Consider the following 22018-nt stretch of genomic DNA (forward strand, 5'->3'; position numbering starts at 1 on the left):
CTGGGGTCCCTGGCGCCAGGGGTCCTGTTGGATGCAAACATGGCCACTGGCAGGGACTGACCCTGGCCTCCCCAGGGGACTGTGGGCTAGGAGGTGAACTAAAAGTGAAGCCCGCCCTCCAGCGCCAGCGCGGGCAGGGGCGGGGCTGAATAGTGGAGGGGCGGGGCGGGGGCGGAAGAGAGGCGGAGTGGGCAGGGGTCTGCGACCCAGCCGGGCCGGGGCGGGGCGGGGTCAAGGCGGGGCGCCCCGGGCCCGCCCGGCTGGAGTCCGGGCCGCCCGCCGGGTCCCGTGACACCGGCCGGAGAGCGCGGGTCACAAGCGCCAGCGCGGCCGGCGGCGGCAACATGGCCTCGGAGGCGGACCTGCGCGCCCGGCTGCAGCGCGCCAGCCAGGAGCACCTCCTGCGCTTCTGCGCCGAGCTGGCGCCGGAGCCCCGCGCCGCGCTGCTGGCCCAACTCGAGGCCCTGGAGCCCGAGGCGCTGCGCCAGCACTGCCAGCGCGCGGCTGCTGCCTGCGCGCGCCCCCCGGGCCCGCCGCCCGACCTGGCTGCGCGCCTGCAGCCCCTGCCTCTTGAGCGCGTGGGCAGCGCGAGCGAGGGTGACCCCCAGACCCGGCGGCTCTGGGAGGAGGAAGGTAGGCGGCGGGGGTCCCGGCGGCGGGCGCCGCGGGCGGCCGGAAGGGGCCACGCCCACGGAGCGGGCCGAGCGGGGCGCGCGGGGAAGCGGAGCTTGGAGCTCAGTTTGCCTTCTTCGTGAAATCGCCTGCCTTCTCACACGTACCGGCTCGGGTTGGTTCTGGGGCCGAATTCCCTGGGGGCGTGTTTTGTGCTGGGCGCCCCTGGATGGCCAGCTGCCACTTACTGACAGTAGGGGACCCCTGGACACCTGCACAGGCTCCGTTTCACAGCAGTGTTGGCGAGTTGTGCTCCTTGCCTCTTGGCCCGTAGCTGAGGCTGTTGCTCTTGGAGTGGAGTCTCCCCCGGGTCCCCGCCGGCGGCTCCGAACAGGCCCGCGGGGTGTTTCCTCTGAAGGACCCAGGAGGGCGTGGTCAGAACCTCGGCAGGGTCGGTGAGGCCCCGGCCCAGGTCAGAGTGTCATTTGGAAAGTTATGCGCTGTGGCTCGCAGCCCCAGGCTCAAGTTTGGTTTGCGCTAAAATGAAGGGGTGGTTGTGTGGTGGGTTTCGGGAACCCCCTCATGGTGCCCCCTGCCTCCAGGTTTCCATCAGATCGCCCTGAACAAGGTGGCCGTGCTGCTGCTGGCTGGCGGGCAGGGCACCCGCCTGGGCGTGACCTACCCCAAGGGCATGTATCAAGTGGGGCTGCCCAGCCAGAAGACCCTGTACCAACTGCAGGCAGAACGGATTCGGCGGGTGGAGCAGTTGGCCGGCGAGCGCTACGGGACTCGCTGCACTGTGCCCTGGTGTGCCCACCTGCATTCCCTTGGCCCCGGAGTGATTCCCCTCCCCTACCTTGTGTAGCCCCAGTCCTGCTCCGCACCAGGACTTGAACCCCAGCACAGTCCCAGTCAGAGCCCAGCCCCCACCCAGAGGGAGGCCTGCCAGTCCCATCTGCCAGGGGGACTAGGCCCTCTGCAAGGCTGGCTCAGCCTTGCCTCCCTTGCAGGTACATCATGACCAGTGAGTTCACGCTGGAGCCCACAGCCAAGTTCTTCAAGGAGCATGACTTTTTCCACTTGGATCCCAACAACGTGATCATGTTTGAACAGCGCATGCTGCCTGCTGTGTCCTTCGATGGCAGGGCCATCCTGGAGAGGAAAGACAAGGTCGCCATGGCACCAGGTACGCCTGTCTCTGAGGCAGGAAGGGTCTGAATGTGGAGGAGGGCCGAGAATGTGGAGCTAGGTCGGGGTCAAGAGGCCTGGGACAGAGGCCAGAATATGCTGCCCAGAGGCTGCGTAGTCCTGAGCAAGGGGCCTCCCTTCTCTGGGCCTTGATTCCCATCTGTCACCTGGAACAGCCACAGGGCTACTTGGATGGCGATAGAGCGCGCCCTTAGGCGCAAGGTCCAGCCCCGAGGGGCCTCCCCTGTCTCTAGCACACCATCAACTAGAGGCCGGCCAGAGCCTTTGCAAGGCCCTTTCTCCTCCGTCGGCAGATGGCAATGGGGGCCTGTACAGCGCGCTGGAGGACCACCAGATCCTAGAGGACATGGAGCGGCGAGGAGTGGAGTTCGTGCACGTGTACTGTGTGGACAACATCCTGGTGCGGCTGGCCGACCCGCTCTTCATAGGCTTCTGCGTGCTGCGGGGCGCTGACTGTGGAGCCAAGGTGAGCCGGCGCGCGCCTCGCCCCGCCCGGACCCCGCCTCCTCCTCCAGCTCCGCCCTCATCCCGCCCCGACCCCGCCTCCTCCTCCAGCTCCGCCCTCCAAGCCCCGCCCTCCTCCTGCCCCTGGCCCCGCCTCCTCCTCTCAGCCCCGCCCTCCCCGCCCCGCGTCCCCGCCTGCCCGGTCCGGCCCCAGTCAGTTTATCTGCCCAGCCAGCCATCTATCCATCCTGTCGAGGCTGCAGGTGGTGGAGAAGGCGTACCCTGAGGAGCCAGTGGGCGTGGTGTGCCAGGTGGACGGCGTCCCCCAGGTGGTGGAGTACAGCGAGATCAGCCCCGAGGTGGCGCAGCTGCGCGCGCCAGGTGGGGGTCTGCTGTACAACGCAGGCAACATCTGCAACCACTTCTTCACCCGAGACTTCCTCCGGACGGTCACCAGGTGTGCGTGGCAGGCGGCTTCCCGGCCAGCCTGGCTGCAGGGCCTGAGGGCAGACCTGACCTTCTGTGGGTTGCAGTGCAGAATGGCTGTTGAGTTTAAACAAGCTGGAGGCACCAGAGAGCTCGGCAGCTGGTGCGGCCGAGTGGGCCTGGCCCTCCTGTAGAGAGGCTGTGCCGGCGGGTACCACCCACCCCGGGGCTTGCTGCTGCCACTGTGCTTGGTCAGGGGTGAGGCCGATGGTGGCCAGCTCTCTGGCCAGCAGAGACAGGGCTCAGCTGGGCTCTCACTGCCCTGTGTCCATTGTGTCCGTCTGTCCAGTTGCCTCACCTGGCCAGGCGTGCGGGAGGCAGGCTGGGGCCCCGAGGTGTCCCATCTGAACTGCGTCTTACCTCCTGTTGGCCTCGCATCCCCAGGGAGCTCGAGCCCCTGCTGCAGCCACACGTGGCTGTGAAGAAGGTCCCCTGTGTGGATGAGCACGGGAACCCAGTAAAGCCGCTGCAGCCGAACGGGATCAAGATGGAGAAGTTCGTGTTTGACGTGCTCCCGTTTGCCAAGTCAGTGCAGAAGCTGTCTTTGTTCCTGCCCCCACCCCCATCTTGTGGTAGTTCTGAGGCCCAACAGGCAGGGAAGTGGAGGCCATGCCCCTTTGCAGGGGGGCTGGGGGGCTGCAGGAGGGTTTTGGTGCAAGAAGCCCAGAGGAAGCAGTCCCTGGGGTGGGAGCAGAGGGCGCGTCTAGAGCGGTCGGAGCCCTTGGGGTTGTGGACTTGCGGGGACACCTGTGCTTCCTCTTGAGTCCCCCTCTGCCCTGGCCCGGGGCCCTGAAGCTGTTTCCAGGGGAAGTAGCTGGAGCTGCCAGGGTAGGTGGCCCCCACCTGGGGTCCCAGGTTCTGGGGGTCAGGCTGGTGGGAAGGGGAGGGAAGAGAGGACCATAGCTCCGGAGTCTTGGAACAAAGACTCCCGCGTGCTCGGGGGCCCAGAGAACAGACGCCCGCGTAGTCTGTGTCGCTCCGGCCTGGCTTTCAGCTGCCGGGGCCCAGGGCGTCTGGGCCAGCACGTCGGGTCTGCAGCTGTCTCCCCTGCTCCCCCAGGAACTTCATGGCCTTCCAAGTGCTGCGGGAGGAGGAGTTCTCCCCACTCAAGAACGCTGACTCAGCCGACAGGGACAACCCCTCCACGTCCCGGCGGGCCCTGCTTGCCCAGCACTGCCGGTGGGCCCTGCGGGCAGGCGCCCGCTTCCTGGACGTGCACGGGGCCCAGCTCCCCGAGCAGCTCAGGTGAGTGTGGGCAGCGGGGTGTGGCCCGAAGGACAGTGATGTCAGGGTGTCACAGCCCAAGCTGCACTGCAGGGCCCTGCTGTCATGGCTGCTGAGCTGGGGTGGGGGCTTCTGCCCTTGCACCACACTGAATGCAGGTGGCCGTGTGCCCGGTCCTCGAGGTTGCTCAGGGCCCCGGGGACGTGAGGGCCGCATCTTCCCAGGCGGGGCACCCAGAAAGCAGCAGGCAGGTGACTTTCTAGGGTGGGGAAAGAATAGGAACTTAGGTTCCACCCCACTGCCCACAGCCACCTCCTGAATCTGGCTATCCAGGCTGTGAGATGCCTGCAGAGGGCAAGGAGCATTTTCCAGACCAAGTCAGGGCCTGTCGTTCTGGGGTGGTGTCCGGGGCTGCGTGTTCAGAGGAAGAGGAGATTGCCTGGAGGAGGGCTGCGGGTGTGGGGGATGGTCCACTGGGTGGGCAGGGGCTGGCCGGCTTCCTGGTGGGTGGGGCCAGGGAGGGCGCTGGGACAGGACCCTGAACTGATCCTGAAGAGTGCACCCCCCAGCCTGCCTGGCAGCGCAGAGCCTCCAGCCATCTGTGAGATCTCCCCCTTGGTGTCATACGCTGGAGAGGTGAGAGCCGACCGGCGGCGGGGGCTCTGCTGGGGTTGGGGTGGCGGGGTTGGACGGGGCAGGCTGAGCTGGACGCTTGGCTGGGAAGTCACAGCTCTGCCACAGTCAACTGGCAGGGTTAGCGGTCCCTCAGTGGCAGAGGACTGTCCAAGACCTGGGGTGCAGTGAGCTGTCAGAAGCCTGGAGGGGCTGGGGAAGGCAAAGCAGGTCCATCTGAGCCTGGGGTTTGGGCTAGTGGGAGCCTCTCAGTGGGAGGACAGCCCGCTGTGCCTCCCGTGGGCAGTTCTGGCCAGCCCTATGTGAGGGCTGCACAGGCCCGGGAGCTCGAGGTGGCATCCAGCCCTCGCTCCTACCAACCTCTCTGGCCCTGCCTCTCACTGGCTCCGGGCTGACCTGGGGCCTCACCCAGTGGACCAGGAGGTGGGATCCGGTCATCACGACCTGCTCGTCTCCAGGGGCTGGAGAAGTACCTGCGAGGCCGCGAGTTCCGGCCCCCACTCATCCTGGACGAGGCCATGGCCAGGGAGCTGCGGCCCTGACCCCTGCCAACCCTGGGGCCCAAGACTCAGGACGCAGCCCCACCTGGGCTCCAGGCAGGAGAGCTGCTCTGCGATTCTGGCTGCAGACTGGAGACCACAGAACGGAGCAGGCTTCCTCCACAGGGGTGGGAGGCCTCCCGCCACCAGGGCCCTGGGAGCCGGGTGACCCCGGGCCTGCAGGGTCCCTGGGGGCGCTCTGGCTTCACTCCTGCAGTGGTGTCCAGGCTGGAGGCAGAGGGACTCGGAGGACTGGGGTGGGGCCCAGGCCGGTGCGGCAGGTGCTGACAGGCGCACGGGCCTGTCTGAGCTGAAAGGGCTCCTGTGCGCCTGCAGACCCACCTGGCAGGAGCAGGAGCAGCCATGCTGCGCTTTTCTGCAGCGACGGCAGAGCCTGCAGGGCTCTGTGTTGGGAGGGACAGCTGAGCCTGGGGGTCACAGCCAGGCGCCCCTTCCCTGCCCGGCTGCGGCCCACAGCAGGTCCGGAGCTGGCTCTCCGGGAAGCTTGGCCTGCATGCCTGGCACAGTTGTCTCGAGTTCCATCCAAAGCTTCAGCCCCCAGAAAACAGTGGGACCCGTGGAGGGCGCCGCCCTCCCGCCCCCGCCCCAAGCCTACAGGGAGATTCTGACAACACGGTGCCCGCACTCCTTACCGCCCCACCCAGGGAGGGGTGGGCACAGACCCTCACTGCACACCCTCAGCCTGGTCAAGGTGGGGAGAAGCTGGCTGCCTCTGGTCTCTCTCCACGGGCTTGGCTGCTTGGGGCCGCTTCCCGCCTGGAGAACAGCACAGGGCGCCTGCCCCTCCTCCTGTGAACAGCCTCCTAAGTGCCGCCCGCCCCGCCCCTCCCCGCTCCTCCAGCCCACGTGCGGCCGTCTCCCCCAGGAAGGGTGCTGTCCCAGGGGCTTCAGTGGCAGTGAGCCTCCCGCCTCGGGTGTGCCGGCAGGGTCAGGGCCAGGCCCAGGGCTGTGCCTCCACCCAGGCTCTAACCTGTGCCTTACTTGCCTTCTCCCAGCTGCTCCACAGGCCAGCAGAGGGCCTGGGGCAGACGAGGGTCACCAAGGAGGAGGCCGAGGTTGAGGGTCCCGCCCGGCCCAGGGGCTCCTCACTGCCACGACGGGGCAGCCTCTTTCCCAAGTCGAGTTCGTTGGGTAAACTATTAAAACAGCTTGCTTTCACAAAGCCTTTTTATTTTCAAATAATTACACCTTCACGTGAGGTTTCGCTCAGCGCAGAGAGGTCCCGGGTACACCTCGCCGTCTCCTGCAATGTCTGTCCTTCTGCGATGCGAGGACGCCGTGACCAGGAGACCCTGGTCGTGCTGAGTCCTCTCTCCCGGGTGAGGCTCCCTGTGGGTTGGGGGTCCCATGGCTACAAGCATCTCCCTCCTGCTTCCTTAGGAGCCACGTGCCCCATCATCTCTCACCCAGACAGCTGCTAGTTGAAGCAACTGAGTTTTGAAAGATGGACAAACTCAGTTTTCCCAGGATGCAGGGATTTCCAGTCAACACCAGGTGCTGGGATCCAGCCCGGCCTGGCGAGCGCGCTGTCTGACCAGCGAGTGGCGGAGCGGCACTGGGTGTCCCAGGTCTGCGTCCGTCCAGGGGCTGCAGCCTGGTGGCCCTGCGGAAACGAGAGCCCGCAGGCTAAGCTGGTATCAGGAGACTGACTTTATAGTGTGTGGGCAAGTGGACCTGAGTTTGGTTTCATGACAGATTCTTTGAGGTAGCCTTTAGCTCTGTGTTCATTAATTGGCTGAAAGGAGATCCTTCCCTTTTAGTTCAAAGGATTGGGATCAAACAGGAAACCGTGTCTACTCCAGATTTAGCTAAATGGAGAAGGCAGTGGCACCCCACTCCAATACTCTTGCCTGGAAAATCCCATGGACGGAGGAGCCTGGTGGGCTGCAGTCCATGAGGTCACTAAGAGTCGGACACAGTTGAACGACTTCACTTTCACTTTTCACTTTCATGCATTGGAGAAGGAAATGGCAGCCCACTCCAGTGTTCTTGCCTGGAGAATCCCAGGGACGGGGAAGCCTGGTGGGCTGCCGTCTATGGGGTCATAGAGAGTCAGACACGACTGAAGCGACTTAGCAGCAGCAGCCTTCAACCAAGAAAGTTAAAGTGAAAGTTAAGTCGCTCAGTCCTGTCCGACTCTTTGCAGGAGACCTGGGTTAGAGGCAGACGATTTAACCTCTGAGCCACCAGGGAAGTCCTTCAACCAAGAGCGGCCTCTCAAATCCTTAACCTTCAACTCCAGTGAATAATGGTCCCTACACAAACCCTTTTAGTTTCTGCTAGCGTTGCAAAAAGCCGGGACACTGGAAAGAGATTGTGGCAAGCTTAAGTACTTCAACTGCCTTCAGGCTCTAATCAGCCTTTCCAGCGCCCTCCTAGCCCCCAGTGACAAGGCTCTTTCCAAACCCTGTTCATCATCAGCTCAGAGAAACAAGTTTCCAGTCTGGGAATGAATGTCTTACCACACTCAGCTCAACTGCAGTAAAGTAGCCCCTGTCTTGGAAAACTAAAGTGGTCCAAATGGTGGTGGTCCCTGATGAACCTCAACGTGTCTCTGAACCTGTTTCTTTTTGCTTAAGCCCCCCGAGATACCCACCACTCCCTCTCCTCAATTCTTCCACCTCCATTGATTAGGCCAAGACATCGTAGAAAATACTACGCTGGAATTTCTTTCTCCCGAAAGGGGAAAGAATTCTAGGAATTCACAGTAACAAAACAGCCAACAAAGTGGATTGACTGTTCACCGCCTTTGCTTTGCTTTGCCTCACAGTCCTGGAGCTGTTTCTGGAGACACTGACCTATTTGTTGCTATTGAATCAGCTACCACCCTCCTTATGGGCAACATCTCCAGCTGATAGTAACAAAACCCACAGCTCTTCCCGTCAAGACTCAAACTTAAGTCACTCGAATCCTCTCCCCAGAACGAACCAATAGCCTTAAGTAGAGAAGCCCCTCCAGGTTTAAAGCCTGTGACAGGGTTCCAGGGCTCAGGGCCTCCCCACCCCGTGCACACTGCTAAACGGAACCTGTGAGAAAGCCCAGTGGCTGAGGATAGAGGTCTGTCCAGGGCCTGCAGGCCATTATCAACGCTGCTGCCCCTCAGCACCCTCTGGCTCTTAATCCCCACCCTCTACAAGCACTCCTGCTGAAAGCAGCAATTTTCACTGTAGTTACGTTGTGTGTTCCTTAGCACAGGTGCACCTTCAGGAACACTGTGGGTCTCGTTCAGGACCATTGCAAAACAAGGAACCTCACAGCAAAGCAAGTCACGCCGACCTTTTGGTCCCAGTGCACAAAGAAGTTCTTTATACTCTTCTGTAGTTTACTAAACATGCAAAAGCATTGTGTCTAAAAAAACGGATGTACTTCATTAAAAAATACTTATTGCAAAAAACTGCTCACCATTAACAAGTTATTTTAAAAGTAACATCAAAAATCACTGGCCACAGATCACCATAACACATATAATAGTGACAAAAATGTCTGAAAAGTTGCAAGAATTACCAAATGTGACAGAGACAGGAAGTGAGCAAATGCTGTTGGAGAAATGGTGCCCATAAACTTGCTCAATGCAGGGTTGCCACAAACCTTCAATTTAAAAGACATAGTATGCACAAAGTGTGAAAGGGAAAGTATGCTAACACGAGGTGTGCCTGCATTCCAGCTAAGGCTAGCCAAGACCTCTCAGATTCCACTTGGGAAGGACAACAACGCACCTGGACATGAATGCCCCGAGGTTTCACTAAAATTCCTTCCTTTCACAAGACTTAAAAGCTGATTTGGACGATATAAGGTTTCCTGCAGGCTCCACGCCATTACAGCATTGGGACGACTTACTATTCTGCTCTCCTCAAACCTCTTCACAGGAAGCCATCAGCAATCTGTTAAAACTGTTCTGTTTTACAGGGACATAAAGTCTCCGTGAAAAAACTGCATTTGATCAAACAGCATCGATACGTAGGCCGCCAGATCTTGGAAAACACCAACAAAAGTAATATTCCTCTCCTTGGTCTCGAAATGGCTATTATTTGCTACAGGTGCACCTTCTTAACTGCAAACCCTTTGCCATGCCCGAATAAACTCAGTTTGCTGACCAAACAGCTGGCTACTTTTACGGTTGACAGGTCCGATGGATGAAAACCCCCGGGCTTCTAACTCCGTAGCGGGCCCCGCGTCATCCCGCCCACCCAGCCGGGCCGGGCACCAACTAGGTCAAATCCAACCGGTGGGGGGGTGGGGCAGGGTCCAGCCCTGGGGTCCGCAGCTCAGGGGCTCCCGGCTGACGTGGTGGAGCAGGAGACACCTGCCCGCGGTCAGCACTGCCGTGAGAAGCCCTGGCTGATCCTTGATGCCCACAGGCCCCGGGGGAGCCGCGCGAGGGCGCAGGACGGCTCAGCGGCCCCGAATCCCTCAGGAAGCCTGTCCCAGCGCGGGGCAGCCACGGCGGTGAGCTGCGCGCAGGCGCGGCCGTGTGGGCGTGACGTCACCGCGCACGAGCAGACGCAGAGGGCGTAGGACCCAAGCCTGCCTTCAGCCGAGTCGCGACGACGGACGCAGGCGCAGTGGGGCTGCGAAGGCGCGGCAGAGGCGCATTGGCGGCGCGGCGCGGCGCGATGGGCGGGGAGTTGACGGCGCCGCTATGGCCGGACACCCGACTCAGACCGACTGGTCTCTCAGCCCGGCTCGAAGCAGGGCTTCCTGACGCCGCCGGAAGGCGAGGCCCTTCGGGCCCCTGCGGCCGTCATGTACCCGCCGCCGGCGCCGGCGCGTCGGGACTTCATCTCGGTGACGCTGAGCCCCGGCCGGAGCTACGATGGCGGCCAGGGCCTGAGGCGTCGCTCCTGCTGGCGGGTGAGGGGCGGGCCGGGCGGCCGGGTCGGCGCTTCCCCGGGCTGGGGTCTGGGGACCGGGCGCGACTGCGGCCGGCCTCGCGGGGCCCAGGCGAGGAGGGCTGCGGGTCCCTCTCGACCGTCCACTGTGGGCACAGACGGTGTCTGCGTGGAGTTTCCTTTCTCCAGCTCCGACCGCTGGGGCTTCACAGGTGGCTCGGCGGTAAAGAACCCGCCTGTCGAGGGGCGACGCGGGTTCGATTCCTGGGTCGGGGTGACCCCCTGGAGGAGGAGGTGTCTCCCCACTCCAGTGTGCTGGCCGGGAAATCGCATGGACACAGGCGCCTGGCGGGCTACAGTCCATGGGGTTCGAACGGAGTGGGACGCTGCGAGTCATTAGCACCCACGAAGCCGGTGCGGGTGTCGGCTGCAGTACCGCTCCAGCCTGCGGCCCCCGCTTGGAGGAAACGTCCCGGTTCAGAAGCAGCAGAGCCCCACGCTGGGCCTCGGGAATTGCTCCTCATCCCCCCGGAGTCTGACACGGCGGGAGAGATTGCTCCGTGTGCTCCTTTCAGTAAAATGGTCGTTCTCTGTCCGTCAGAAATGGAAGCAGCTGTCGAGGTTACAGCGGACGGTGGCCCTCTTCCTGCTGCTGGTCCTGATGCTCTTCGGCCTCTTGTCCTATGTCCACGTGGCCGACGAGTGGACAGGTACCAGCTTGCATGATCCTCGGGTGTCCTGAGGGCTGACTAAGGGGTGGCACAGCGATCTGGCAGCGGCAGGAGGCCCAGACTTCAACGCATTGGCGGGAAGTGAGATAAGGAGAAGCCTAGAATGTTCCCAGCCCCCCGCTATAAGGTGGCTGTTAATCTGCCGTGTGTGACTGTTTCCCAGACGTCTGCTGTGAGAAGCGGCCTGTCCGCCGGCCGTCTCACACCGAGATCCAGGTCCGAGGGTACAGGCGGAGTCTGCACGCGCTGTGCTGCAGGTGCTTCCTAACACGCACCGCAGTGCTGGGAAGGAAGCGCAGGTGCCGGCAGGAGGGGCAGCTCCCTCCTGGGTTCTGCTCGCGGCTCCTTGGAGGAGGAAAGCTGCAGAGCCCGCGGCTGGCTCCCGTGAATGGCCCGTGTGCCACCGTGGGCCTCCTCGAAGTGGAAAGATAGAGGCCAAGTGTGTGGGTTGTGGTGGGGTAAAGACAGAAGCTGCCGGGGGCTATGGGCAGGCTTTGCTTCCCTGAGGCCACTCTGGAATTCCCTGACCTGCCCTCTGCGGAGGCCCCAGCCTGTCCTTTTCCAGGAGGGCTGGCTGTGTAGGTGCTGTTTCCAGCGCCCTTTGACTCTCCTCTGGGCCTTGAGGCGTATTGGAGATAAAATAGATTCTCCTGTTTAGCTGTGGACAGCAGGTCGGCGGCAGCAGGGCAGATGAGACCAGCAAATCCTCCCGTCTTGCCAGCTCCTCAGAAAGCAGCTGAGAACCCGGAGGCCGTGGCGGGGCTGTCGCCTCAGGTACTTGGAGTAAACTGAAGGTGGAGTCGCAACTGGGGTCCAGGCCAGAGGCGCTTCAGCACAGCGTGGGCTGTTTGAGAGGGACTGGGAAGAATCCTGCTTCCTGCCGTGTGTCTGAGGTTTTCACCTGAGGCTCCTTGCTCTGGGCTGGGGGGATGGAGGAGACGCGGAGAGAGGAGGAGGGCCATTCTGTCCTCTGTCCTCTTGGCCCATCTGCTGCTCCGGGTCCTTGGGAGGTGAGAGAGACCGGCCCTTTTCTCTGGGAGCTACTGGCCGGGGGCGGTCAGGCGGGGGCTCCACTCTGGACCTGCCCAGACAGAGGTTCTGGGGCCTCCGCATCACAGTGGGGTCAGCAGGGAGGACTGGGAGTTGGCAGGTGCCCTCACCCCCTGCCATCCAGAAGGGGTGGGGGCAGGGGTGAGGTCGCGTCCTGGGGAACCCCGAGCCGTCCAGGGGGGCGAGCGAGGGCGGGGTAGCACGTGGAGACTAGAGGGCGAGGCGTCAGCCAGAGCCAGGGCAGGTCCCACCCCAGGAGGGCGGCCGGCCTCTGAGCACCAAGGGTGCTCTGTGCCAGGTGCACGCTCCTGCGGGTTGGGGTGTCCAGGTGTGCCCAGGCGCCCCCAGGGAGAGGCTCTGGGACTGATGCCGGCCTCAAGCCCCACAGGCTGCCTGCTCTCACCCCGTCTCTCTGGAAGGTCTGTGTGTGAGAGAGCCGGTTTCTCCCTTTAGAGCCAAGAGCATTCCTTCTGTCACTTCTGTGCCCACTCTTGTGTGTTGACTTCACGGTCATGTGACAGCAGAACGTGGCTGTTTCTCCTCCGAGAGACACGTTTCCACACCTCAGCATCCATGACCTGGACTCTGGGGTCCAGGAGGGGCCTGGGATGAAGGCGTGGACATCCACGTCTCCTGTGGAGCGAGTCTCGGGGTCCCTGCGCATCCTGAGTCCGCTGGCACCTCCTCTCTGGGTCCGATGCCGGCACTCGTCCCCGAGACCTGCTTCATCCATGGAGCTTTGTTTCAGCCGCACCTACTCTCGTGACCTGGGGGCCCGGCTCGGTGGGGTTTGGATCTTGGAAGGGGGTGTCTTCACGGATCCTCCCCCAAGGTGTCCGTGGGTGCTGCCGCCAGAGGCTTTTCCATTCACGGGTCTGTGTCCTTGGGAGCTGGAGGAGTTGCTGTCACAGCCACTGTTGGGGGGCTGGAGCCAGGATGAGTGCGGCCTCCCACGGCGCTTTGTCACTGACCGGCCGCCTCTGCCGCAGCCTTCCGAGGCTGAGGTGGGAGTCCCGGGTGCAGGCCTGGGCAGTGTTCTCTGTGGCTCCATCGACGGGGATGGGGTGGTTTATCCCTGCCCTGCTACCCTTAGGGTCTGACTCCCAGACACGCTCTGGCCAGGGGCTTAACTGACTCTCCAGGGCTACATTCACCCATCGGCAGAGCCTCCATCAGGGAGTCAGAGCCAGGATCTGACGAGAAAGGGGCTCCTCCCAAAGCTGCGCATCGTATGAAAAGTGGAAAGCATTTCCTCTAGGAAACGGCAGCTGCTCAGCCAGTCCACAGCGCTCCCTATGTGGCTCCAGGTCTGACGGGATGGGCTGCGTCCTAGAAGCGGGATGGAATCATTGTACGAGTGACTCTTGTCTCTGTCCAGAAGCCCCAAAGGCATTTCCGACGAGGACCCCCCAACCTGCAGATTAGAGCGCCCGATGGAGACCCCCAGGAGAGGAGGCAGGACCGGGCCCAGAGGAGGGCAGAGGTGGTGGGCGAGGCTGGCTGGGGAGCAGAGGCGCAGAGAGACGGCCTCAGGTACCGGGAGCATCAGAGATGGTCTGATCTTGGGAACCAGTGTTTTCTGGTTTTTTTGACAAAGTGCTAACAAGTGTTTTCCTGTGTTTCACACCGTGCGCCCTCGCGGAATAGGGTGTCTGTGGCTTGTCCATTCGTGGTCCCCTGGGGAGCGTGCGAGTTTGAGCCTGAGCTCGGTGGCAGCCTTGGGGCATCCACACCTCTGTCCCTGCTCTGAGCATTCACGTTTCTCTCCCTGTAGTTGGAGGGGAGCAGGGACCAAGCCACAGCAGGGCACTGAACCTCCTGGAAAGAAGGCAGAGCTCCCTGCCAGGCCTTCCCCAAAGGCAGCAAGGATTCAGGCCAACCCAGGTAAGGTCCGCCTGCCGCCTCCGGCCTCAGCTGCTGTTCGTTCTGAGTGTTGCAGCAAAGGACACGCTTGAGAGTTGGGGTGGCTGTGCAGCTCCTGCTGTCCCTCGAAAGCTCGGCTCAGCCTTGGACACCCAGGTGGACCAGGCTCCTGTGGGTCAGGCACTCTATAGCTTTGGTGACGACGTCTGTCTCCCGGACAGATGTCTTTCAGTATCCGGTGCTGCAGCCATTTTAACTTTTATTTTGTATTCTAGTAGAGGTGACTGACAGTGTTGTGACAGTCTCAAATGAGCAGGGGAAGGGCTCAACCGTACACACACGTCCGCATCCTACTGCACGCTTTTCTGTGTGTGGAGTGCCGTGTAACACTGAGCAGGGGTCCGTGTGCTGTGAGGTAGATGCTGTGTTTGCCCGTTTAGAGTAGAGCAGTGTAGACGAGGCTGCCCAGACTCGCTAACTACGTCCTCCCCGCTTTCACTCCCCCGGCACCGTAAGTTCATTCTCTGCGTCCGTGGGTCCCTTTCTGTTTTGCAACTAAGTTTACCTGTATCATTTTTCCTTAGATTCCATGTATAAGGGGTGTCACAGAATACTTGTCTTTTGTCTGAGCTACTTCCTTCACTGTGACGGTTGCGAGCTCCGCCCATGTGGCTGCAAATGCCATCACTTCACTCTTTTGCGAGGCTGAGTGAGCTTCTGCTGTCTGCATGTAACGCGTTTTCTTTCTTTGTTTCTCTGTTGGTGGACGTTTAGGTCGCCTCCGTGTCTTGCTTTTGTAAACAGTGTTGCGGTGACGTTGGGGGTCGTGGATCCGTTCAGTCGTGTTTCTCTCCGGATCTATAGCCAGGAGTAGGTCGCGGGGTCACATGGTAGCTCTATTACTAGCTTATTAAGGACCTTCTATATTGGTCAGACAAGGTTTTCTTGTCCGGGTCACCAGCGCCCGTCACGTTTGATGTCCACAAGCCAGACTGCACACCAGGCACACTGGGTCCTTCGCTTTCGCTCCTTCGCTGTTTCCTGGAGGGGGGTCCCTGCTGGGACCTGGTGCAGGCTGACCAGCCTGGGCCGGTGGTATCTTCAGCTGGGCCTTCACTGCAGCCTAAGGTGCCCCCACGGCAGGCTCACTCGCTGTGGGGCCACAGGGCAGGTCTGCCTGGGTGCCCACACCCTGCTTTCCTCCTCCCAGCCCCCCAGAACGAGCGCCAGAAGGCTGTGGTAGACGCCTTCCTCCACGCGTGGGCTGGATACCGCAAGTTCGCCTGGGGCCACGACGAGCTGAAGCCCCTGACCAGGTCCTTCAGCGAGTGGTTTGGCCTCGGCCTCACGCTGATCGACGCGCTGGACACCATGTGGATTCTGGGGCTAAAGAAAGGTACCTGGCCGTCCCTGTGGTGGGCTCGAGCTCGCCGCGCGTGACCCTCGGGCCCGAGCGCGCCTGGTCTGGGAGGCGACCACACGCTGCGTCCCGCTGGGCTGTGCTTCCCCTTGTCCTGGCTGCCAGCGTGGCTGTGCTGGCGGTGGGCAGCTCTCTGTCCTCGCACATCTGTGCGCCCTGCGCCTCCTGCAGAGCGCCGAGCGTGGTGGAGGGTGGAGTCCAGGGGCGTCTGCAGCCCGTGTTTCTGGCGGTCAGGAGGGCCCTGTGGGGGGAGGCGGCACATGATCCGACGCGGTGGCCAGCCGCGCCCCGAGTCTCCCTCAGGCCTTGTCGGTGGAGACAGGGTGAGACGGGTGGCGTGTCCTGGGTATTTCTGAACTGGCGCGCACGGCCCTGTTCCGTCTAACACTTGCACTGCAGGCCTCCAGCCACTCACTCTCTCGTGCTTCTCTGTAGCGTGGCTTTGACGTTGAGCACTTGTGCTCACGCTGCACAGCCTTCCCCCAGCTGCACGCTGGCCCCATGTTTTCTGTGCGGTTGGAGGACTCCTGGGCCCCCCTCCTGCGTGAGGAGGTGATGTCGGAACCCTGCAGGGGTGTGCAGAGCCCTGAGGGCCCGGCCAGGAAAGGCTGGCCTGTTCATTTGTTCCTGTGTCTCTGCTGTTCCACGTGGCAGAATTTCAAGAAGCCAGGAATTGGGTGTCGAAGAGGTTATTGTTTCAGAAAGATGTGGACGTCAACCTGTTTGAGAGCACAATCCGGATCCTGGGGGGGCTTCTGAGTGCCTTCCACCTGTCTGGGGACATCCTCTTCCTGAAGAAGGCTGTGAGTGTCCCGGCGTCGGGTCTGCTCGCTTCCTGGGGGGACTGGGGTCTCAAGTGCTCAGCAGTCAATGCTTTTCTCACGGGATTAGGCTGTGGCGGGCGTTTGTTTCCGGTTCTGTCTCCTCCCGCTCTGGCGTCTCTTTCTGAGCACGTGGGTGGCTGAAGCAGCATTGTGGCAGCCTGCTGCCTGCCCGTGAGGTCATTCTGAATGAATTGAGTCCAGCTCGGTTTTTGTAGCTGGCCAGGGTTGGGTCAGGTGAAGCCAGCATACTCGGGTCTGTCCACGGAATTAGATGAAAAGGGGTGTTGGGTTCACCATCGTGTCGTGGAGACAAGGCCGCCGAGCAGCAGGAATCGTTGACTCATCGCTGTGTTGTGTGTCAGGAGGATTTTGGAAATCGGTTAATGCCTGCCTTCCGAACACCCTCTAAGATTCCATACTCCGATGTAAACATTGGCACTGGAGTTGCTCACCCACCCCGATGGACCTCTGATAGCACGGTGGCTGAGGTGACAAGCATTCAGCTGGAGTTCCGAGAGCTCTCTCGTCTCACGGGGGATAAGAAATTTCAGGTATGGGGGGGCTCTGCCCCCGGCTGGTGCGGGTTTTCTGCGGGGCCGTCTCCGGCTCGTGGAGGCGAGTGCAGGTCTGCGTGGTTGTGGGTGCTGGGCCACGAGACTCGCGTCGGTGTTGGTTCTTGTCCCACGTTCTCCTGCAGAATCGCATTTTCTGGTGATGCCAGAGGCGCAGATGGGAGAGGCCTTGACTGGAGGCCGAGTCCTCTGCCTGGCCTGCGGGGCCCCGACAGCTGACGGCTTGTCCTGCTGCGCTCGGCATGGCCTGGTGTCCACTTGCCGTTGTCCTGTGCCCTCCTGCAGTGGCGAGGACCGCCTGCTGTGTTGTGGCTGAGTGCCACGGGGTGTGTTGGAGCTCTGGGTTTCGTAGCCAGGTCAGCGTAGGTGACGTCGTCGTCGTCCCGTTTGTGGCGCCCTGACGGGGCCCACACGCTGTCCCGGGTGGGCAGCTGGAGTGGGGTGCCGGCCTGGCTCCGGCTCGCGGCGCTGACTGTGTGTGTGGAGGGATGGCGGACCTGTCTCTCTGGCTGGCTCTGGTTGTCTCTGTCTTCAGGAGCGTCTGCCACCTGCCTCCACAGGGCCTCTCCTGTGGCGGGTCTGTCTGCGTGTCGGCATCCGCTGAGCTTTCCTTGTTTCCTCCGCTCACCCTATCTTGTTTTTGTTGAGATGTTTGTGTCGAGAGGTCCCGCCGTCTCCCGTAACCGTGGCTGTCTGTGCTCACGCGTCTGGCCGTCGTCCCCCTCTAGAACTGTCCCCCCCACCCAAGCGACCCCAGCACTGTTCACCGACTTCCCGTTTGTCACTCCACCAGCCTGGGCAGCCAGGTAGGCTGTGCGGAGCTTTCCCCGTGCTCAGTGGCGTCTTCTCCTGCCGTGGCTGCAGTCTGGGTGGCCAGTGAGCCTGCTGTCTCAAGGTGGCAGGACCGGTCAGGATCCTTCCTTTCTCAGCTTAGAGAATCCCTGACACAGTGGACTTGTTGCTGGGCTGATGACTGCCAAGCTTCAGCTGGTGTGCCGCTGGGTCGTTGGCGGGAGGGCCCGGGCTGGGTCCACCTGTCCAGACGTGCCTTTGTCCGCCATCCAGCTGTCACTTGTCCCTCCTCACGGGGGTGTGACGGTGCCTCCAGTTGGGTTTGATTTTTAACCAGTGGTGTGTTGTCGTGTGTGTGTCCACGTGCCGCGTGTCTTTTGCGTAGGAGGCCCAGCAGGTCCCCGGCCGGGCACTGCCGTGAGGGGCCTGTGCTGTCCTGAGGTTGGGACGTGGTCACACCACACAGGCCACTTGCTTCTGACCTGTCCTCCTGGCTCAGGGCTGGGAAGGGTCTCGAGGACAGCTTCAGCCCCGCGGTCGGCTGCCGGCAGCCCCTCTACCTAGCTCACCTGCTCACCGCCCCCACCGTCTGCCCAGGAGGCCGCAGAGGAGGTGACGAGACGTGTGCATGCCCTGCACGGGAAGCTGGACGGGCTGGTGCCCATGTTCATCAACACCAACAGCGGCAGCTTCACCCACCTGGGCGTGTTCACCCTGGGCGCCAGGGCCGACAGCTACTACGAGTACCTGCTGAAGCAGTGGATCCAGGGCGGGAAGAAGGAGCGGCAGTGAGGCCTGTTTCTCTGCCTTCGGGGTGGCCCCCCGGGCTCGGGGTGGCGGGGCCCTCTGTGGGGAAGGGTGTTTCTGTTCATCCTATATGCAGAGCAAGGACCAGCCACCGGGGTGGGCAGACAGGGGTCTTCCTTGGGGTTGTGGCTGCTAGGTCGTCGGCTCCGGCGGGAGGCAGCCAGGGCCATGTGGGCCTCCTCACGCTTAGCACTTTGACACTGAAAACTCACACATTCCCAGGGAGCAGCCTGGTCGCTCCTTGTTCAGTTATAAAAGAGATAAACCCCAGTGGGGTGCTGGGATCCTCTCAAGCCTCAAGCCTGGGGGTGACTGTGGCCCAGGAAGTGTCACTGACTGGGAGCCCGCAGGCTGGTTCAGGGTGAATCAGGTGGGCAGAGGCTGGTCTCCAGTGGCCCCTTGGGGCTGGTTGGGAGGCACTGGCCTCACTGGAGTGGGGTGGCACAGAAGCCCGAGAGGCTGACCCCATGGGGCTGGCAGGGCCGGGCCTCATAGATCCCAGAACGGGGACAGGAGCTCGGGGTCAGCCCTGTTTGTGGACCTGAGGGCTGTGCGCCCACCTGGCCAGAGCACACAGGCCCCGCTGCTCTGCATAGGCTGCTGGAAGACTACCTGGAAGCCGTGGACGGGATCAGGAAGCACCTGCTCGCCAGGTCTGAGCCCAGGAAGCTGACCTTCGTTGGGGAGCTCAACCACGGCCGCTTCAGCGCCAAGATGGTGAGTGGGAGGGTGTTTCCCTGATGCGGCCTCAAGGCAGCGTGGGGACCCGGCCTCTGTGCTTGACGTCTGATGGCTCTGAGTGGGGACGACCGGGGGGACCTCGTGATCCTGGCTGTGGAGCGGGGCGGTCCTGGGTGGATGTGGGTGTCCCGTGAGAGCAGCAGGAGGAGCTGAGGTCTGTGGGGTGCCAGGGCCCCCACCCCGGAGCCCCCACCTCCTCCAGGTCCCCTGCCCTGCCCCGGTCTCTCTTTCCACACTCTTGGGGAACCCCCACTCCCAGTTGCACCCCGTCCTGCTCTCCTGCAGCCAGGGCTCTGTCAGCCTTTGAGGTGGTCCTTCCAGAAGCTGCTCCCCTGCCCGTGTGGGGCCCCAGGTGCTTGGCCCGCAGCCCAGTCCCCTGTCTGAGGCCTGACGGCGCTGAACCTGCTGCTGAGGTGACGCTGTGGTTTCAGGACCACCTGGTGTGCTTCCTGCCGGGGACACTGGCTCTGGGTGCCCACCACGGCCTGCCTGCTGAGCACATGGAGCTGGCCCAGGCACTCATGGACACCTGCTACCAGATGTACCGTCAGATGGAGACGGGGCTGAGCCCCGAGATCGCACACTTCAACCTCCACCACACGAAGGCTGTTAAGGACGTTCAGGTGAAGGTGAGCCATGCTGGGCCCAGGGCTGGGCCAGATGGGAGTGCCGGGAGGCACCTCCTGAGCCCATGTGCCTCCCCAGGCGGCCGACAGACACAACCTGCTGCGGCCCGAGACCGTGGAGAGCCTGTTCTACCTGCACCGCCTCACGGGCGACCGCAAGTACCAGGACTGGGGCTGGGAGATCCTGCACAGCTTCAACACCTACACGCGGGTGAGCCCCCGCCGTGTCCCCAGGGCCTCACTGTCACCTCCCAGGGGCTGCACTGGGAGGCCCTGCCCTGCTGTGAGGGCCCGGGGGTCGGGGCATCTGTCTGTCTTGTCTGGGGGACAGCTGTGTCGGGAGGGTCCCTGCAGTGGCCCGAGGCGCACAGACTGTGTCTCTGCTGGGTCCTCCATGTGGCTTGGGCAGCGTGTTTCCATCCAGCAGTCGGTGACCTCTGAGCCACTACTCCCCAGGCCGGGGGCCCCAACCCGCACCACCCCCTGCTATGCCCAGGGCCCACTGCCCACCCTGGCAGGGCTGCGACTTGACCTTCGCCCTGTGGCCCCTGAGGTGGACTCTACACCCCTCGGGTGGCCTTGGGGCCTTTGTGAGGCCTGCACAGGTTTTGGAGGTGGCACTTGGCATCTGGTCACTGAAGGGAACCATGGCTGACCTCCAGGTGGCCATTCCCTCTGGGCTTTGGAGTCCTCTCCACCCCACACCCTGCCCTGGGGGGCCGTGTGTTCTGGGGTGGGCCAGGCCCCGGGGTGCGCGCCTCTGGCTGGCAGCCCTCCAGAGGGCTGAGCCAGCATCGTGATTTGCGGCCTCGGCTCTCGAGCAGGTCCCCTCGGGCGGCTATTCTTCCATCAGCAACGTCCAGGACCCCCGCCACCCCCAGCCCAGGGACAAGATGGAGAGCTTCTTTCTGGGAGAGACGCTCAAATACCTGTATCTGCTCTTCTCTGACGACCCCGACCTGCTGAGCCTGGACACCTACGTGTTCAACACAGAGGCTCACCCCCTGCCCATCTGGGCCCCCTCCTAGGGCGGGATGGCTCACGAGTAGGCGCTGCCCAGGAGGCTGATATGTGCTGTCCGTGAGGATGCCTGTCGGCAAGACCCAGGCCCTGACCTTGGCTGTGAGGTGTCCCCTCAGCTGGCGGCACGTGCTCCGGGCCGGGCTGGTGACAGAGGCCGGTGGGCCACAGGGCCAGGATGTTTCGGGGCCTCATAGCTGCTCGGGGTGGCCACTGGGCGTCCGGTGCTCTGCCGTTGATTCTGTGCTCCTCGCCTGGTTCCTGTTGGATCACCGTTTGGAACACATAGGAATAAATGGGCGGTGTGATTCTGGGGATCCTGTCCACTCAGCGAGTTTCTTCCTTCTTCCTAGAAAATCAAATCAAATGATCTACATTCCTGAAGCCTGAACACTCTCCTGCTGCCCTGCAAGGGCTTCCTCGGGGTCCTGGGCATCTGGTCACCCCAAGCCACTTTGGCCCAGAGCCTGCGATATGATCAGAGACAGTCTTGGGCACAGCCCAGTACAGCCCAGCCTCGGGATCACAGCCTGTGAACACGCCCGACGCAGGGGCTCGGGGCGTCCTGACCTCATGGGGATTCGGGCTCCTGGCTGGCTGTGGTGTTTACACGTTGGACTCAGGGATCCGCCCCTGCCTTTACAGGGCTGGGCAAGGCTGGGGGGCATGTTCACCGGCTCCCAGCCCAACAGACGGGACTTCTAACCCACGATAAAAGTACACTTGTTCTGAATGGCATGTGCTTCGTCTTTATTTTCTGATTTCCAGCGTGAGGTCGGCACAAGGGGCTGCGGCAGATCTGGTGTCCCATGTCCAGACGTCAGCTTTGGCTCTGCCCCGGGAAGTGTGGAAACGTCCACACACAGCACTTGTGCTGGGCAGGCGGCCCCAGGGTGAGGGTGTGAGATGCTGGCTGTGGGCCTCAGTGGGCCCTGTGCTCCGCCCGCTGCCCTGGGTGTGGGCTGCCAGCGCCTGCTGCTCCTCTCAAGGCGCCTGGCTGGCCTGTCAAGTCCCTTCTGCTCAGCCAGCAGCACCCATTCCTTAGGGCTGACCAGGGTGTGAAAGTGAAATGAAAAGATGCGTGTTCCTTGGAAGAAATGCTATGACCAATCTAGATAGCTTATTAAAAAGCACAGATGTTACTTTGTCAGCAAGGTCTGTCTAGTCAAAGCTAAGGTTTCTCCAGTGGTCATGTATGGATGTGAGAGTTGGACCATAAAGAAGGCTAAAAGCTAAAGAACTGATGCTTTCAAACTGATCTTGGAGAAGACTCTTGAGAGTCCCTTGGTTCTGCAAGGAGATGAAACCAGTCAATCCTAAAGGAAATCAGCCCTGAATATTTGTTGGAAGGACCAATGCTGAAGCTGAAACCCCTATACTTAGGCCACTTGATGTGAAGAGCTGACTCATTTGAAAAGACCCTGATGCTAGGAAAGATTGAAGGTGGAAGAAGGGGACGACAGAGAATGAGATGGTTGGATGGCATCACCAACTCAATGGACATGAGTTTGAATAAACTCCGGGAGTTGGCGATGGACAGGGAGGCCTGGTGTGCTGCAGTCCATGAGGTTGCAA

The 22018-nt window shown here is 62.0% G+C and overlaps 2 protein-coding genes and 1 long non-coding RNA gene across 5 annotated transcripts; 2 read left to right on the forward strand and 1 right to left on the reverse strand.

Annotated features, from left to right (window-relative positions):
* The first annotated feature begins 207 nt into the window (after positions 1–207).
* On the forward strand, positions 208–6330 carry UAP1L1 (UDP-N-acetylglucosamine pyrophosphorylase 1 like 1). Its single transcript, XM_061434246.1, has 9 exons — positions 208–633; positions 1215–1419; positions 1623–1798; positions 2115–2287; positions 2529–2722; positions 3136–3276; positions 3811–3996; positions 4545–4611; positions 5067–6330. The coding sequence occupies exons 1-9, from the start codon at positions 345–347 to the stop codon at positions 5148–5150; spliced, it is 1515 nt and encodes a 504-aa protein (XP_061290230.1). The 5' UTR covers positions 208–344; the 3' UTR covers positions 5151–6330.
* Positions 6322–9686, reverse strand: LOC133257820 (uncharacterized). The gene is made up of 2 exons (XR_009739706.1): positions 8885–9686; positions 6322–6771 (listed from the first exon to the last, which is right to left on the reverse strand). It is a non-coding gene; the product is annotated as an uncharacterized LOC133257820 (long non-coding RNA).
* A 66-nt stretch (positions 9687–9752) lies between these two features.
* Positions 9753–20760, forward strand: MAN1B1 (mannosidase alpha class 1B member 1). Of its 3 annotated transcripts, none has more exons than XM_061434241.1 (13): positions 9753–10019; positions 10599–10707; positions 11387–11502; positions 13157–13311; positions 13553–13662; positions 14852–15037; positions 15716–15864; positions 16248–16436; positions 17847–18037; positions 18653–18773; positions 19229–19426; positions 19503–19634; positions 20248–20760. In XM_061434241.1, the coding sequence occupies exons 1-13, from the start codon at positions 9912–9914 to the stop codon at positions 20449–20451; spliced, it is 1968 nt and encodes a 655-aa protein (XP_061290225.1). In that variant the 5' UTR covers positions 9753–9911; the 3' UTR covers positions 20452–20760. The 3 variants fall into 3 exon arrangements, with proteins under 3 accessions (XP_061290225.1, XP_061290228.1, XP_061290227.1); XM_061434244.1 differs by having other exon boundaries at positions 9828–10019; positions 10599–10732; positions 11397–11502; XM_061434243.1 differs by lacking the exon at positions 16248–16436 and having other exon boundaries at positions 9828–10019.
* Positions 20761–22018: the final 1258 nt, after the last annotated feature.

This window comes from Bos javanicus, chromosome 11 (assembly GCF_032452875.1).
Source record: "Bos javanicus breed banteng chromosome 11, ARS-OSU_banteng_1.0, whole genome shotgun sequence".
NCBI lineage: Eukaryota > Metazoa > Chordata > Mammalia > Artiodactyla > Bovidae > Bos > Bos javanicus.

Coding starts and splice junctions, on each gene's coding strand:
- UAP1L1 (XM_061434246.1), top strand. CDS start 345: ATGGCCTCGGAGGCGGACCTGCGCGCCCGGCTGCAGCGCGCCAGCCAG. Junction 634..1,214: donor GCGGCTCTGGGAGGAGGAAG/GTAGGCGGCGGG, acceptor CCCTGCCTCCAG/GTTTCCATCAGATCGCCCTG. Junction 3,277..3,810: donor GACGTGCTCCCGTTTGCCAA/GTCAGTGCAGAA, acceptor CTGCTCCCCCAG/GAACTTCATGGCCTTCCAAG.
- MAN1B1 (XM_061434244.1), top strand. CDS start 9,912: ATGTACCCGCCGCCGGCGCCGGCGCGTCGGGACTTCATCTCGGTGACG. Junction 13,312..13,552: donor GCGCAGAGAGACGGCCTCAG/GTACCGGGAGCA, acceptor CTCTCCCTGTAG/TTGGAGGGGAGCAGGGACCA. Junction 16,437..17,846: donor CGGGGGATAAGAAATTTCAG/GTATGGGGGGGC, acceptor CCGTCTGCCCAG/GAGGCCGCAGAGGAGGTGAC.